General features: G+C 42.2%; 1 protein-coding gene across 3 annotated transcripts in view; it reads left to right on the top strand.

Annotated features, from left to right (window-relative positions):
• Nucleotides 1–10,376, top strand: part of mdga2a (MAM domain containing glycosylphosphatidylinositol anchor 2a) — a 145,468-nt gene extending 135,092 nt beyond the window's left edge. For 2 of the 3 annotated variants that reach the window (XM_031579771.2, XM_031579770.2), the window contains exons 14-17: nucleotides 2,023–2,187; nucleotides 4,551–4,681; nucleotides 5,580–5,682; nucleotides 6,715–10,376. In XM_031579771.2, coding sequence (XP_031435631.1) covers nucleotides 2,023–2,187; nucleotides 4,551–4,681; nucleotides 5,580–5,682; nucleotides 6,715–6,803 — 488 coding nt within the window. In that variant the 3' untranslated portion in view covers nucleotides 6,804–10,376. The remainder of the gene's footprint in view (nucleotides 1–2,022; nucleotides 2,188–4,550; nucleotides 4,682–5,579; nucleotides 5,683–6,714) is intronic. The other variant, XR_006152809.1, reaches the window with a different exon arrangement.
• Nucleotides 10,377–18,051: the final 7,675 nt, after the last annotated feature.

The following is an 18,051-nucleotide window of genomic DNA, read 5'->3' as shown; positions in this document are numbered from 1 at the left end:
TCCATTTTCAGTGTTTTTGCACATTTACAGTCAGCTCTGGTGGGGATTTCATCATTCTCTTCTGCCTGCAGTGCTTGAACTTGTGAGGTTGTCCTCAGATTCCCTCCTCATTCTTCATATCAGAGTAAACCTCATGTATATCACAGACTCCATCCTATTTTTTTTCTGTTGTTGAGAGGCAGATGTTGACTCTCAAATCCACTCTCTCCCTTTCCACGCATTATGGAGAATGATGAACACTAGCAAGGAAGGAGGAATGCTAATGTATTTTCACCAGGAACGATGCTATCAGTTTCCAGGGAGCCAGAGAGATGATTCACCGTGGTGATGGTGGCTGACAATAGATGGGTTTTCCTCCAGAGAGGACGCGCTACAGCAATCCATAAAGATGTTTCCAGTCATCCGTTAGCCATACTTAGACAAACACAAGTTTTTTTCTTCTCGAGCGTCTATCTAAAGTGATAGAGACGCTAGGTTGTGTTTCACTGTCAGCACCCAAACATGCAGAGTGGATGGTGGGTGTTGATAGTGTGTCTATTAAAGGAACTCAATTCAGGGCTTTTTAGATTGATTTTAGGTAGATTTTTTTAGGTCTCTGTTTTTAACAGGCGGTGAAAATTATATTGACGACTCGAGGGCCTAATGGATTGCTAACGCCCCCTCCACCTTATGAGTCCGACACAATATGGCACCTTTGTGCCAGAGGACATTGTTTTATTAAAAAAAATCAATTATGTGACATTTTGAGCTGAGCAAGGTGGCCACCAATTCTGGATAACATCCTTGGGGCCCATTGCTTTATCTGAGTTGCATAGTTAACGACACAGCCGTGTGTGTGTCCCCCCCCCCCCCTCCCCACTCACAGTCAAGTGTTAGTAGCCAGGTGCTCCATATGATGTGCACAAAGCCACTCTAGTTGAAGAAGAAGTAATAAAATGTAAGTATTGCAAAACACTTTCAGTCAATAGAACTATGCTACTTTCTTCCTGCAGAAAGGCCTTACAAATTGACCATTTGTCAGAGTTAATCACAGGTTGCTACCACTGGTATCATTAGTGCAGACATGTTTAGAATCACTAGTTTGTAAACCCAAGAGTGAAGAGACCTCATATTTGAAGAGTTTGGCACTGTTGTCGTTTTAAAATGACGCTATGAAGCATTTTACCAGAGGATAACCCAAACACACCCCGGTCTAAAACCCTTTTTTCTCTTGGCACCCTATGCTAGCATCCAAGAAAAAGGCATGAGAATCATCATGTCCAGATTTGGTAAAACCAGACTACTTTGGACCCAAAATGTGAACCTGAAGGGCAGTTTAAAGTAGGTTTTGAAGTTTTCAATTTTTTCTCTCCCCCTGGTCTCCCTTTGGTGTAATTTCTCATTCCTGTCGTCGTGGCCCTGGTGCCTGCCGTCTCCACAGACTCAGTCAGGAGCATGTCACCGCTGATGGACAGATCTGTGGCACCACGGAGGAAGAGCCCACGGTCGGCCTGGGCTCAGGCAGACGTCAGGAATGTGGAATGTGAAAGCCTGAGAGAGCCTGCCACTGCTCAGCCAATGATGAGAAAAAGAGAGAAAAAGAGAAGAAAATAGAAAGATACAGAGAGAGAGAGAGAGAGAGAGATGACTGGGGAAGGAGAAAGAGATGTGAAGAAAGAGAGAGAGAGAGAGAGACTCGTCTGTTGTCCATCCACTAGCCACTCATTAAAATACATTCAAATATCTGTAAAAATAAACTAATTAAACGGCAGATGTCCTCAAGGGACGCATTTGTTCAAGTGTTTGGGGACATGTGTAGTGATTGCTAATGTCATAAATTATGCATTATTTTCTATACTGAGGCAACTAGGGAAAAACACACACACACACACACACACACCAAGCGAATGTTTGATCACATATCCCGAAGATATAGTTGTTACATTTTAAATCCTCCCCTTGATGGATGTAGTGATGTTTTCCAAAACAGCCGTCATTAGAGACTCGAGAGTTTTCTTAATGATCATTTTTTCTCCCAAACAGGTTTTTACATGTACATCGAGACGTCTCGTCCCAGGATTGCAGGGGACAAAGCCCGCCTGTTGAGTCCCTCCTTCAGTGTGGCTCCCAAAAACCCGTACGGGACGGTCAGCACCAACCCCACATACTGCTTCAGCTTCTACTACCACATGTATGGCAAGCATATAGGTAAGTGACTGGGTGCTGCTGACTATGCTCACATGAGTAAATGTTATACAGTCCTGTAATCAAATACTAAACCAACCCACTAACTGACCCCATGAACATTTCAACCAAACCCCCCGTGAGTATCCCCAGATGTATGCGGCAGCATCAGTCTGGCTCTGCTAGTCCAGGTTCAGCCTGACAGAATCAGACTGAAACCTTCTCTGACCTCTTTAAAGAACCATTTCCTATTCGGAGTAGCTGCGCATAGTTGAGTGACCTTGTCCAGCGACCAGCGCATTCCGTCTCGGGCGGGCCGTTATTTTTGTTAGCCCCCTTTTTTGTCAGTTCTGTGTCTTCACTGGCCCCCGAGAAGCTCAAGAGGGAGTGCAGACCTCGGTGACCCCAGAGACCGTTGTGCTGCAACTGCAATTTTCTGCTTGGCAAAAGCTGCCCAGAGCAGGAGGAGGCAGGGGCAGCAGTGGCCTAAGTTGGAGGTGATGGGCTCCCCAATTCTGCCAAGCAGACAAAGAGAAGAGAAAAGGTGTGTGTGGGTGGGGAGGGGGGGGGGGGGTTGATTGGGTGTTCAGGGGTCAACCTCCCATGAGTCATGAGTCAAAAAGCATCTTCTGTCCAAGCATGTGGGGGCTGACTATTCACACACACACACACACACACACACACACACACACACACACACACACACACACACACACACACACACACACACACACACACACACACACACACACACACACACACACTCCAGAGGTTGAGATGACACTCACCCAGTTTCGGGTTTAATTTCATTATGTGCCTTTTTTTATTCCTTTTTTTTTAAATGTTGTGTTTGTTTGGACGGAGACAGAGAGAGAGAGTAGAGGAGAGGAGGCATTGGTCAGGTTCCCCCCTTTGTAGTCATTTGATCTTCCACTCCCACTTCCACCCCCCCCATCCCTGCAGACCCCCACCCCACCCCACCCCCCCCTGAGAGGACAGCAGCTCATCTGAGCATGACTGTGCGCTTTGCTCCGCCGTGTCGGGTACACGCGGCGTGGCGCCTCCTCATTTGTGAGGTGTTGAGACATGAGCGGAGTGCGGATTGGGAGGGGGTGGTGGTGGGGGGCAGTAGGGAAGGGGGGGGGGATTGGTGGAGGCTGTAGTTGACTGCATCCGCGAAAAATTGAGATTGTTTCTGTCAGGCTGCAGAGTGTAACAGCGCGCTTCCATATCTCTTAGCTGCTCGTGCATCCGCCAGCTTGCATGCTAATAATGATTTAGTCGTTTTTAAAAGCGAGCCGTGGCGCAGCACTGCATGCGGACGAGTGTGGTACAGGCTATTGAATCTCCTCAGCTGGGCGCAGTTACTCTTTTTTTACACTTTGTCGATACTCTAGCTGCTAGAGTCTAGCATGTTGTAAAACGAAGGATCAGGAAGTGGCTGTTACTTCAAAATTGCGTTGAGGTCTGGCCCAAGAGCATATACAGATAACAACAGCTACGTACAATGAATCATTTCTTGTGCGTCACATGAAAAATGCATTGCAGAGAACCTAGACAGGTGAACAAAACAGAGAGCATTTAAAAGGCCTACTTCAGCTTAAAAGAGAAGACATAATGGAGCCGAAATGAACAAAAGATTGAAACGAGACAAAGAAAATCAAATGTGTGGACAGCAGTAAAAGCAGAATTAATGTGCCTTGTAAAGGCATATGTATCGGAATTGAATGACAAAGATTAAAACATGGCCGGTCTCTGAAATAAGAACAAAATGGGTCCTTAGAGGATTGGAAGTGCTCGTCTATAAAATAGCTTGTTAAAGGAAATATTGAAAGTCTGAAGGAGCAGAACAAATGCCATGTGATAGGCTATTCCACAGCCTTAGAGACTTCACTGCAATAGACCTTTAAGCCTTAGCAGCCAGAAAACCTTACCAATTATAAATACTTACGTAAATCTCCTGGAAACTATTGAGAGACCAATGATATGAACTGGCCTGCTAGTTGATATGTATGGGAATAAACACTTATGTACCAGTTACCTCTCAACAGGCATTCACCCTAGACATAACCTGGCCCTTACTCTAAGCTTCCCCTCACACAAAGTTCAACCCTGTCCCTCAACTTTATAAGTATTGAACACAAACCTTGTATGAAAGACTGTTGAAGTCTATACTTTACTCTCAAATCACTGCAATAACAACATCAAAATAAATCATATTTTGTATGGTTATGGCTCTCGCATGCCAGTGAATGTTGACTACTTCAGTTTCTCTAAATCCTTTTCCGACTAAAAGCTCTCCGTGTTCCTTAATAGTCCATATCCACTGTTCTACGCCAGACAGAGTCTTACCCTGAACTCAGCCCTTATTCTTCTTGTACTTACAGGAGCTCTGAATGTGTATCTGCGACAGAAGGGACAAACGGGGTCAGATGCATCTGTGTGGACCCTCACTGGTAACCAAGGTGACCGCTGGAGGCCAGCTCGGGTCAACATCCACCCAACGTCGGCCTTCCAGGTGAGCACTCCGACTGGACTCAGACCAGAGCGAGTGTCCCGACCGCATCGCACCCTCCCCTTCCCAGTCAAACCCTCACCTCACGCCGATCAGTCGCTTTCAAAAATAGAGGGTGGCTTAAGCCAACGCTGGAAGGCTGATCTTTTCCCAGGGGGGGGGATTCTGGCATGGCTCTATCGATCAGCTTTCCCATTGATCCCCTTTTAGTGTTACAAAATGATTACCCGTCTGATTTTATGGGAGGGCGGAGGAGAGAGATGAGAGCGAGAGAGAGAGAGCGAGAGAGAGAGAGAGAGAGAGAGAGAGAGAGAGAGAGAGAGAGAGAGAGAGAGAGAGAGGCTGGCTCATAATAAATCACACCCATCTGCCGGACCCTCTCCCAGCACCATAAATTACACACAAAGTAAGATAATGCACTCCCGAGAGCCATTCAAGCTTATAATCTTCAATCCCTCACAAGCAAACTCTCAAAGTCACTAAGAAAGTGCAGTAATGTCTACTAGCAGACGAAAGCATCTCCCCTGCCATAGTCATTTTCTTTTTTTCTTTTTCTTAAAAAAAAAAAAAGAGGGGGGGTTCTTTTTTTAATGTCTGCAAGCGTGTGTGGTAGCCTAGAGTGAAACAGTCTGATAGCCCATTAGACGGTAAAGAAGCAAACCACTTGTTGTGTGAGCTGCTTCGTGCCTGGGCTTCTACTGAATAAACATTAAGGCCACACTGTCTAGGACAATTCAGGAAGTCAGTGTAATGAAAACCACAAGTTTTTATCCAATATCCACACAGAAACTTAATTACATGGTGTGTTGAATGCAGTGTTGTGCAGAGCAAGGTCCAATTGACAAAGACAGAAATATTTCATTGTAAGGACTCCATATACTGTATTTTCTCTCTCTCTCAGATTGTAATAGAGGGCATCCGTGGCTCTGGCATTGAAGGAGACATTGCCATAGACGATGTGGCCATTGAAGAGGGAGAATGTCGTGACCCTCCCCCCAATAGCAGTAAGTATATATTATTAGTATATATATATATAAGTACCATTCATTTTGATTTGCTGTTTTTGCGCTAACATTGCACATTATTTTGACAACTTCACTTGCAGGAAATGGCATATTATTCTTTACAAATACTAATTTACTTACTTACTGACTTGAGTTTGATATGCATTTACCGAACTATGTGCTGAGCTGAAGAGCTGTATGCGTTAAATAACTGCCATCTGCACTTAAGCATCAACCATGAAGAGCCAAATGTATATCTATGCAGCACGCTTACAGTAAGCAACTAATTAGCCAGGTTTGTTTGCCACATACAGATGCCACAGTGCAAAATTAATCAGGCCTGTTTAGGCCATCGCTGGCTACTTGAGCAAACAAGCTCATCAACAAGGGCAATGTAATTGAGTAGATCCGCTAATTACTGACGTTGAGCCACTCAGCATGCGTTTTAGATTTCCTAATTGCACTTTAAAGGAAGAATAAATATACCATAAATTCTGGGCTCTTCCTGATTGTTTCCAGCTATTGTTGAATAGCAACCGTATGTAGTCTGTGATCTATTTTGCTTTGATTTGCTTTGAAAAGTCTTGCTCAAAAATAGCACGATGTTCTGTGCGATTTTACAAATAGGAAACAACACATCTCATTGATTTTAATGTCAAACTGTGGTATTTTAAGTAAATATTGTCTAATAAAGAGTGTTTCTTACTTGTCTCGCTGGCATTTAAAAATACGGCATTCAAGTCAAGGCTATTTGCCACAAAGACCATACATCTTTGAAAGAGACTCAAGCTAATTAGACTATTTCGAAATGGGATACAGCATTGTTTCTCTTTTTTTGTGTGTGCTGGAACGGCAACAAAGTCCAACCTTTTCGCTTTCTTCCAAACGCCTCATAAGCAAAAAAGGATTTGAGTTTAATCAAACACCATTGTGCTTGTAATGGCAGTTAGCTTGATTGCCTTCCTCACGAGTCACCAAGTCTATTAGCGTCTCATTTGAAGAGTGGCTCTCTGTGTCTTTTCTTCCCCGCAGATCTGATGTCCTCCGCCTCATCCACCGGCAGGCATATATGGCATTTGTGTGTCGCCCTGCTCTTCGTGTTGATCGGACACCGGAGGTGACCTTCTGGAGGCGAGGACGCACTCCTGGCTCAGCCGCCGCCGCCGCCGAGAAGAGGGAGGGAGAACGTGGGGGGTGTAGGGGGTGAGGGGGGAGGGAGGGATGGGGGAATAAAACTTGGCAGACATGGAACTGTCCAAACGAAACTACCAAAGATTCATCCGGTCTATAGAGGAGAAACATCAAGCTCCAGCATGGCTTGCTCTGTGGCCCACAATGGAAGGGTGAATACAGAACATCTATAAATATATATATTGGAGGAGAAAAGAGGAGTAGAGGAGATGATTATCGACAAAACCACATTGTCAGGACACACGAAAAAAAAAAAAAACTAAGGGTGTGCCCGGATCCTGTAGCGAGCAAAACTGAAAACTGGACAGGAGAATCTCTCTGAAGCACAAGGACACTGGTGTTATTTTCTGTTTGGTTCAGTTCGTTACGTTTCTTCCTCTTGTGAAAATGTTTTCGGTTTCTTGCGTTCTTTGTTTTCAGTCATATCGTGCTCGTGGGGAAGAAGGGCAGGATGGGCCAGACAGCAATGGGAGAAATGTCTAGCTCATTTCCCATGCGATGTTCAAGAGTACATGATTTTTCCATGCAGCCCCTGCTAAATTGACAGTCATGGGAATTGCGAAAATGACAGCCATGGAGGATCACTGCAATGAATATGCTGTGGCAGCAATCCGTTGTATTGTTTGAACACTCAAAATTTAAGGTTGTTGACATATCCAGAAGTGACTCCAATGAATATCTTAACCTTTCTTATGGTAATTACCCAACGGTCGCCCCCTTAAAAAGCGCTACTGTTTTTTACATACAGAGATTAATGCTTGTTTAGCTCAACTTTGGCATCTACACATCGTACTGCCTTCATGTTTACAAATGTACTGTATGACAGAGAAAAAAAGGGATTGACGCAGTGACGATTGAAGTCCGATATCATGTTTGACAGGTTGTTTGACAAAAGTTATCAGTTGAAGTACAATATCACATCTGAATGGGATGTATCGTGCTTTATCAATCACTTGAAACAAATTTGGATGGCGATTGGGTGGTTCTTTCAGTTCTGGCCAATCATAGCCTTACGTTGGGGTCACATGTGTGTGCGATCTTGTGTACTGACAACTCTTAGAGCAGCATTGTGTGGGTGCAGTCCCGTACTTAATAGTCTGTTGTTTTGTTTGCCATTTCTAGGTATATACAGATTTGTTCCAGTTCAGCCCTCAACACTCTTTCTCTCCCTCTCTCTCTCGCTTGCAACAAGACAAGATTAACACCTTTTCCCGATACAAATCATTGACTTGACCTTTCATTCCTGCCTGTCTCAATGAAAGGCATAAAAACATGGAGAGGTAAAAAAAAGGGGGGGGGGGGGGGGGGAATGGAGGGATAGAAAAAAAGAAACTTGAATGTCAACCACCCTCCACCCACCTCCTTCTTCTCCTCCTCCTCCTCCTCCTCCTCCTCAAGTTGCCCATTGAATATTAAGCTGTGCCCACTCAAGGTTGTGCCAGTGTGTCAGGTCCGAAGCATGGCTCTTTGCGAGGTGCAGAGCGTAGGCCACTGTCCTCCCAGTCCCTGGTACTAGACCTGTGAGCCAGGGACAGGAGAAGCTGCTGTCTACCATCATATCAAGTGCCTTTAGACCTTTACGAGAGAAGCATAAATATAGTGACAGACACAACACAATACAACTACTGGGTCGTTTAGCTACAGCTTATATCTCTCCCCAGACACAGTCTGAGGAAAAAATCAAATTGATAATAAACCAATGATTTAGTGTTTATAAAGGGGGATTAATTGGTAGGACACATTGTGACATTACTGTAATTGATTTTGTAAATGTGTCTATTTTGAAACGACTTGATAGCAAATGAGATAAACTCCCCCTCCCAGTCAAAACTTGAGACTTCCGACTATCTACCCTCTGAAACCTACAACACTGACCTTGGCTGTCTTGATTTGAGCGTACTCTGACGAAACATCTGACGAAAAAGCAACACTGTCGGGCATGCACCCGCCACACTCCCCATCCTCACAATGGGCGTGCGAGAGAGAGTGGGAGAGCATGAGAGGGAAGGGGGAGACAAACACACTTTGGTGCTTTTACAGGGAGAGAGGAGACTACACTTTATTGCAGTGATGAGGGACCTCTGGGACCTGATGGACGATCTTTGGATGAAAGGACACTGGGAGGAGAGCTTTTGACTTCGATAGCCTCTTGTGCGAATCACTTAGACTTGTGATGTTTAAAAATCAAATCAAAAGACAGACAGTTCTGCAGCAGAATCACAGACTGCAAGACTGACAAAAAAAGGACCATAAAGGAAGCTTTGAGTGATGGTGATAGAAGGCCTTCTAGATCCTTCTATGGGGACAATGATAACAACAACAAAAGATATTTTATTACTCTTGTAAGGGTGACTGTGTTTTTACACAAGAACTCTGAGCTACCTGAGGCCATCAGTTACCTTAACCAGCGGGTTTTTGGAAATGTATTGTAAAACAGATATCTTTTAACCGTTCCTTATTGTTCATTCATGAATTTTAATTTCCCCTCTTGATTTTTTGACATCCCTTCCCAGAAAAGGTATTTTGATTCCAGACAATAGAATTCTTTGCCCTCTGCAGACATGTACTCATCATTACCCCCTTTTTATTACAGTATTATCAAATATATTTATGATATACTATTATGAATATATGATATATAGAAGAAAAAAATAAAAAATATAAGATCATATGCAAATATATTTGGTAAATATCCTCATCGAGAGGGTTCTATTAGAGTTCTATCACATTTTTTTGAAGATTCTTACAGAAAGCACAAAATGTAAATTCCAGTCACAAACATACATACACACACACACATACACACACTTTACCCGACACGAGTAATTCATCTTTACTAAGTTTGAACCTCTTTCCTGATGAGGACAGTTCCCAGACAAGCTACTATACAAGGAAGAGAAGCGTTTTATGTCTGTGTTCAATAAAAATGCTTTCCAGATACTGTGTGGCTTTCTTTGCATGGGTTCATTAATTTGACGTGAGATATGAAGTTGGGTTATATTCTCTGTCTCTTTGCTTTGTTTCCTTCGGCATTGCTTTTGTATTTGACTGTATCTGTGATCACTCTGAAGAAAATGGACATCAGTGTTTTCTTGTTTTGAAGGCAGATGAAAAAAATTGACCGATGGCATTTTTATCCAGTGTGTTTTACATATTTCAAGAGTTAGAGATAACACAAAAAAAATCCCCACGGTTCAGGTCTCCCACAGCACTTAACATACCAGCAAACTGCTTTTCTAAACGATCCAATGTGTCATTTTCTCGTAAAATCGAAATGGTTTCATTTGACCCAGAGAGTAGGAAAGCCCAGAGATCACTTTTTACATCCACAACATGGTACACATTCTTAGAAAAAAAAATATGGCACCTATTAAACCTGTCAAGTATTCAACATATTTTGTAAACTGTAACTATCCTCGTCTCTTCTATTATATGATTTGAAAAGTCCCCGATGATGATTATAATGGATTATCATGAATAAATAAATTTCTCATTTAGTTTTCCATTCAGTGTGATCTGTAATTTACTTCTGTAATCTGTAATAACGAACCAAAACTTAATCTCATATTCAAGCACAGTATAAACACATCTTCAGGTGTTATTGGTAATAATACATCTTCTGTTGGCTAAGACTGTCCAAGCTAAACTAAGTAAGGCATGGGAGTACTACCAGAGCAGGGGCGTCCCTCTCTACCTTTAAGAAGCTTTTGAAGACCCAACTCTTCAGAGAGCACTTCCCGTCCTAACTGGCAATTCGACTAGTGCGTAACTTGCAATTACAGCAGTTACATTTCTGCACTTCTTTTTCTTTTTTATTTCATTTTGTTATATTTCTTATGTAAAGTAGTATTTATTGTTACACTAGGTATCTATTGCTCGCAGCTTGACTATTCTCTCCCTTGTACGTCGCTTTGGACAAAAGCGTCTGCTAAATGACTAAATGTAAATGTGAATGTAGTAGATGCATGTGTATTTCAACTTAGAGAAGCCCAGAGAGGTAAGCTTTCCTTATGACTGCTCTGGCCATTTATGGTCCAACTACAGCATTTTTTATATTATTATTATTATTATTATTATTAGATGAGTTATTACTTTATTGGGTGTAGGTGGCAAAAAGTGACAGTGACAGTAATCCCATGAAATGCTATAATACAAGTGTCAATACGGATGTAACACCCACTGCCACTGTTACTATAGATTCACATAGCTACAACCACCAGGTAGTGCAAACTAGATGTCAAAACTGCCCCGGGATAAACGCAGATGCACCAAAAATAGAAAAGGGTTGGTGTCCTATTGAGGCAGCCACAGGTAAGTGACATCAATCTGGTCTTCACCTGGGTGTCAATCTGCCATCTGTGATCATGGGGCCCATCTATCCAAACGCCACCATCATGTTCTCCCATGCAGCAGATTGAAGTGTCTACAGTGGGCACGCTTGGGTTTCGTGATGGTCACTGGAACTGCAGAAGGGGCCATCTGGCATTGTCCAGCCAAGCAACAGCAACATTTGAAACAGCTGTGCTGGACAAACAATTAGCTCACTGGAGCAATGGCTGTTTATGGCTGCAAACAAAGGCTGGCATTTTTGTCGAGGTTTTTTTTTGGCAGTCCAATTGTGCAGCTGAAATGACAGAATGTGCCCCTACAAGATGGGGTTAAAAGGCTTCAGTTCTCGTCAAGCCAAACTGGAAACGCACGGCAGTTGTGAGTCCATTCAGTCACTCTGTGTTTATGTTTGCATTCATTGCCATTTGCCTATCAGACGCTTTTAAGCAAATCAACATGCCAGTGAATTTGTATAAGTTATGAATATGAAAATTAAACAGAATCCATTCTGTTTAATGAATTAATGCATTGCAAAATATTGTACTTTCATCCCTTCTGACAAATACCTTTTGGAACCTTTAAAAGATACCAGAATCATCCGTTTTTTAAGCTAATACATGGATTACTTCCTAGTTCAGTTGAGACGCAAATTGTATATTAATACAATAACTGAAAAAAAAACATTAAGAACCATACAAATAACCCACATGTCGGTCTGCCCTTGTGAGAACAGTGTGACAACAGAAATGCTGGTTTGGTTTGTTTACAAATGAAGGGCCGGATTGCATAACACAGCACCTTTCAAGACCATATTTATGTCGAGACTATTTTATTTAGAAAAAGGCAATTTTCTGGACTCACTTGCTGTAATGCATAAAATGATAGGGTAGGGACGACACTTCATTCCTCAGCTCTCTAAAACAATAAAGATAAACTGCAGTAACTCAGGTTCAAAAAGATTAGAGTAACGTCCATTATTAGAGAGTCCTTTGTTATTTCTAAGTTTCCCAAATGTTTTATCATGTTTTATCAGTTTTGTAAATGTATGTTTTTACCCAAAACACTTTTTTATACACCCTATGCACCTTCTACTTTCAGCTTTTATCAGTTCTCTCTACAAATAATGTTACATAAAGTGAAACTGCTGGTTATGTGTCCATGAGACCAGGCTTGCGTTAGTGTGCTAGTAATACCCCTCAATATGTTTCCACATCTGCCAAAGCACAACCAAACGGATCTTAAGCAAATGACAAAGTTCTCTCATTGAACTAACACTGAAAAGCCCACGAAACACCTACATGTTTTGTCGTGTACTTTGAAGCACTTTCATGGCACTAATTGCAATTAACAAGTAATCCACAGCAGTCTTCCAAAAGCCGCGTTTACCTTTGTGAGAGATAAAGACTAGCAAAGAAATCAATTCCTTCTGGAGCTGTGCTTTGATTTTGCCTGCAGTGCGAAGCAAAACATGTCCCCGTGGGGTAGTCTGACTTTGAAAGGTATGGAACAAATCACAGGTATGGGGTGGCTGCTATATTTTTCAGTTCCGTAAACCAGGGAAAAAGGCCCTGCATCTGTTAGACGAGAATCTGGATGGATCCATCAGCTGTAGATGTTACCCTTTTAGATGTTTACATACTGTATGTGCACTTAAACATTAAGTGAAGAGAGTGTTTTCAGTGTACCGCTGTAGCGTTAAAACCCAGCTTACAGCATGTTGTGCCATGTGCTGTGTTGGGTGTTGCTGTGGTATGTTGTGTTGTGTTGTGAATGCTCACAGCTACTTCCTAAGTTACTGATCTGACTCCTTTAGTTTGCAATGTCAGTATATAAAGCAAACACGAGCTGTGCACTGACTCTATCTTGTTGTTTCTGCAAGGATAATGATGTAGACTTAGTCATGTGCGAGAGCCTTAGGAGGACAACACTACTGAGACTGATTTAGTCATCTAGAATGAGGGCCAAGCCTGTTCCAAAATGTCACCCCAAGTGAGCATGGACTCACACTGCTCCCACAATGCTCTGTACTTGACTTTAAGGACTGTCCTGTGAAATGAAGGAAGCCGTTTTCTTACAACTGCTTACATACGGTTTCTGAGACTTGGTCTATCTAATTTTTTCAAAACTCTATACACAATTCTCATAAGTGCACACATGAAATGCAGAACACCTCATATCTCCTACGCTACATTCAAAACTCATTTAAAATCGATTGTCGAATTTTTTGTAGCACACAGCTATGCGTGTGGTTATACTCTTTGGATCACTAAAAACACATTAGTGTTAGATCAATCTAAAACACTCATCTTTGTCAGTTAAGAATATAGAAAATACAAAAGAGTTTTACAGCGACCTGAAATATATGTGGTCAACACATAAATGCAGAGCAATTTGCTTGTCCTGAGAGTTACAGTAACGAAGAGTTTTTGGAAAACTCTATCGCTGTACTAGTAGAGTAGGACCCAAATACATGACCAGACACAGGAATAAATGAAAGGATTTTTTACTTACTTTGTGGATTTGAAACAGGAACAGGATACGTGCAGCGACAGCATGCAAACACTGTCTAAACACAAACATGTAACCATGGACACAAACATGACCAGGAACACAAACATGAAACCATGAACAAAAACATGTAACCATGGACACAAACATGACCAGGAACACAAACATGAAACCATGAACACAAACATATAACCATGAACACAAACATGACCACGAATATTGACAGACCAACAAGCGAGGAAACGTGAGGGTTTTAATACACAGGACTAAATGACAAGTGGGAGGGGGACTGTGAGACACAACAAACAAACAAACAAAGGCACAAAGGACAACAAAAGCACATGGAACAAAGGAAGCAAAAAAATAAGCATATGGCGAATCATGGAAGCAAACACAAGGAACAGAAACACAAGGCAGGGCAAAAGAAAGGGAACACATGAATCAGAATCAGAAGTACATTACCAAACAATAATTAAAGGTGTTGAGGTCAGTAAGGAAATATATCATTCAAAATATTTTGTAGTATGTAAGGAGTATAGAAAAAATACCCTTTTAACATGATACATAAAAAGAGACTTTGTGATCATACCCAACCTCCGATTTGGGTCTTGTCACAGCAACACATCAACATCGCAACAAATGCCCTCCTTTGGAACTAGTAAATATGTTTTGCAGTTTTGAAGGGCATTTTGAAGTGTTCAATGTCTGATGGTTGTGTGTAATGTTTTGTAAAAAGTGACATTAAAAACTGAGTGAAAGGCTGAAATATTAACTTACAGTTTTGCAGATTTGATGGGGGATTTGCTCTTCTGACAGGTTTCAGAAATCGTGTGACATATTGTGTGTAAACAGTTAAAAAAAAAAAAAGAACTCTAAAATAGCTGTAATAAGCAGACAGCGAGGTGAGAAAAATTGACACTGAAAACAGCCCACTTACATCCCTCCAATCTTTCTCATACGAGACTGAAATAAACAGGAACGCCTCATTTAGCCGTGAATAGCTCCTGGAGCCCTGTCCACTTAGGTGAGAGGAGAGCCATGAGAGAAGAGAGAGAGAGGCCTTGTGTTCGGACGCAAGCAGAGTGAACGCCCACGCTGATCATGGCCCTGGTCGCCGCCGCCGCTCTGTGTTTAGTGAGAGAAAGGGGGGGTGGGGCGGGTGGGGGAGGTGGGGTGGCTACTGATGCCATGGCGATGTGCGTCGGCATGGACACAGTGTCAACCATTAGCGCGCGCCACGGGGGCACAGGGGTGTCTGGTGGAGATGGGAGGCATGGGGAGAGGACAGGGGTGTGCACATGCTTACATTACTCCTGTCTACCAGGAGGAAAAGAAGAGACAGAAAAAAGGGGAGAGAGAGCAAAAAGGGTTTTTAAAAAGTGTCAGGAAGACAGTGAATATGGAGAAGGGGAGAGAGAAAGAGAGAGAGAGAGAGAGAGAAAGAGAGCGAGAGAGAGAGAGAGAAAGAGAGCGAGAGAGAGAGAAAGAGAGAGAGAGAGAGAGAGAGAGAGAGATAAAGAAAGAGAGAGAGAGAAAGAAAGAGAGAGCCTCAGCTGTTTTTCCCACTGTATGTCCTATTCATGTAAATGATGATGGCACTGCTAATGTATCTGAGACATCCTCAAGAGATGGAGTAAGAGTGGGATGGAAAGTGATAATTTTTTGGGATGAGAAGTATGCGTGCGGGTGCACAAGCACACACACACACGCGCGCACACACACGCGCACACTCAAACATTCAGATAGGGAAAAAATCAAGTACTAACAGATTTCAGATTTGAGGAGCATTTACATATGGACAAAAGTTACCTCAGGGCATAATTACAAAATGTATTTAAATGTGTGTGTGCGAGTGTGTGTGTGTACACTTATGAGTGTGTGTATGCGTGTGTCTGTACACATATGTGTGTGTGTGTGTGTGTGTGTGTGTGTGTGTGTGTGTGTGTGTACACATATGTGTGTGTGTGTGTGTGTGTGTGTGTGTGTGTACACATTTGAGTGTGTGTGTGTGTGTGTGTGCTGTTGCTTACTCACTCATGCTTTGCACTTATCTTCCACCCATGGCTTAGCCGGTAGCATGAGTCACGCCAGGATTACGGAGCGTACAGCACTTCAGGTAGGAAACAGAGACAGCTCTGGATGCATAACACACGCTGTGAACATGGTGGCATTCAAGTACCAGAGAACATACAGAATAGGATTGACCTAAAAAAAACAACTAGAAAAAAACATTGCAAAATCATGTGTTGTTGACCGTTTTTAAAATCATCTGTGGGTCTTCAGAGTAATGATGTATATGTTTATGATGTATAGGAGATGTATATGTATATGATGTATATGTTTATGATGTATATGTTTATGATGTATATGTATAGGATGTATATGTATATGATGTATATGTATATGTTTATGATGTATAGGAGATGTATATGTATATGTTTATGATATATATGTTTATGATGTATATGTATATGATGTATATGTATATGTATATGTATATGATGTATAGAAGATGTTATGAGCATGTTGGTATGGTGGTAAGTCATATACTGTATATATACACATTGAACTGCCAAAAACAAGAAAAAATTATCTTTGCACCCAGATTTAAAAACATATTTTGTCTATTCCCCTTATTATTTTTGAGCTCTCTGAGTTTCATATTGATGAAATACACCCCCCCCCCCCCCCCCAAACACAACTCACAAACACAACTCACAAACACACACACACACACACACACACACACACACACACACACAAATTGGCGACAGCCGTGGGGATGGGGGGGTATTTGGGGAAGAGGTGGAGGAGAGTTCGGCTCTAATCCCTACAAAGGCCTCTCCCCACTCTTAGGCAGGGCTGAGATGCCTTCGCCACGGGGATCCCAAAAGATGAAGGCTCATCAAAAATAGATTATAATTCTTTGAACTTTTGGTCCTTATTTGATCCCCAACCTACTCATTTATGCCATCAGTGTAGCAGGAAGAGAAAGTGCCAAACCAGCATCTGCTGCAGAGAGGAGGAAAAAGACCTCCTGATGTTCAGGTCACAAGCATGGGTTTATGGTCCTCCACCAGTATTTACAGTGAGACATCCAAGTGTTGCAGCTCATTATGCCAGCAATTGCATAATTGCAGGAATATTAAACTTGATATTTAGTGCATAAACTGTCTTGAGGCAAATGGTGTACGTCATGGTTTGTTATGTTATATTATGTGATGTTATGGTAGGTTTCGGCGGCGCCTTGTCGCAAGAATTTCAGTGCCCAGTCTGACCCTGTGTCATTTTGTGCATCTGACAAATAAAAGACTTGTAAATGGTCTGACTTGTCATTTCGTGTGCAGAAATGTATTCTTGTGATTAAACTATGAGTTGAAGATGGATGTTGATGCTGCTGAAGGTTACAGTTGTCTCAATTGTGTCTGCAATTGTTTGATGTAAGCTAGATAGTGTCCACTCTGGAATGTGGATTGTGTACACCACGCGAGATGAGAGATTCATCTTCATTAGTCTGCATGTGGCTGCTGCAGGAACTCATTAGGGCTTGCATAATTCTTCACAAAGTTCATATTGATGAGTTAGCATCTGGGTTTGTATTCCCATCAGCCTTTTTGTACCTTGTCATGCATACATGTTTGATTGGTAAGCAAGTGTGGACAGGATGTTCTGAAAAAAAATCATATCACACCACGTTCACATGCGGTACATATGAAGACATAACCCACCGACGCTTCTAAATGGAACCTTGAGCAGAACACACAACAAATTCCTCTCTCTGTGCCACGTCATGTCAGTACGATCCTTTCTCTTTTTCCCATTCATGTTGAACTGTGCGCTTGAGTCTCCTCCTTTATCAGCCAATGCAGGGCCATTCATCTCCAAACTCACCATCTCACTGTGTCCTTAATACTCTCAATTCAAAGCATTCATGCACCCTTTGCCCTTGAGCTCCTGATGCTGAAGATGATTTCAGCCTCTCCATTAGGTTATGTAGTAAGTGCCTTGGCGTTATTGTTTCTAATTTATTGTCTGAGGGTCCCAACAGGGGAACCCATTTGTCACTGGTGACATCTTCCCAAGAAAACGCACATCTTAATGTAGGAAACTAAAGGGCAAGTATCTCCTCTGCCTTCCAATACAGTCATACTGAGTGTAATTGGAGCAAGACAGCTACCTTGTTGCAAACGGCTCCTTATTTATCATGTTAAAGGGAAAAAGGGAAGATTTAATGCGGTTGGAGTTAATAGCCACAATAGATCATACTTAAATGAGTTTTTGATTTGTGTGTGTGTGTGTGCGTGTGTGTGTGAAATGATGTTATGAGAATGTATGACTTGT

This window comes from Clupea harengus, chromosome 14, assembly GCF_900700415.2.
Source record: "Clupea harengus chromosome 14, Ch_v2.0.2, whole genome shotgun sequence".
Taxonomy (NCBI): domain Eukaryota; kingdom Metazoa; phylum Chordata; class Actinopteri; order Clupeiformes; family Clupeidae; genus Clupea; species Clupea harengus.
The sequence above is the reverse complement of the archived record's forward strand: the minus strand, read 5'-3'. Positions and strand labels throughout refer to the sequence as shown.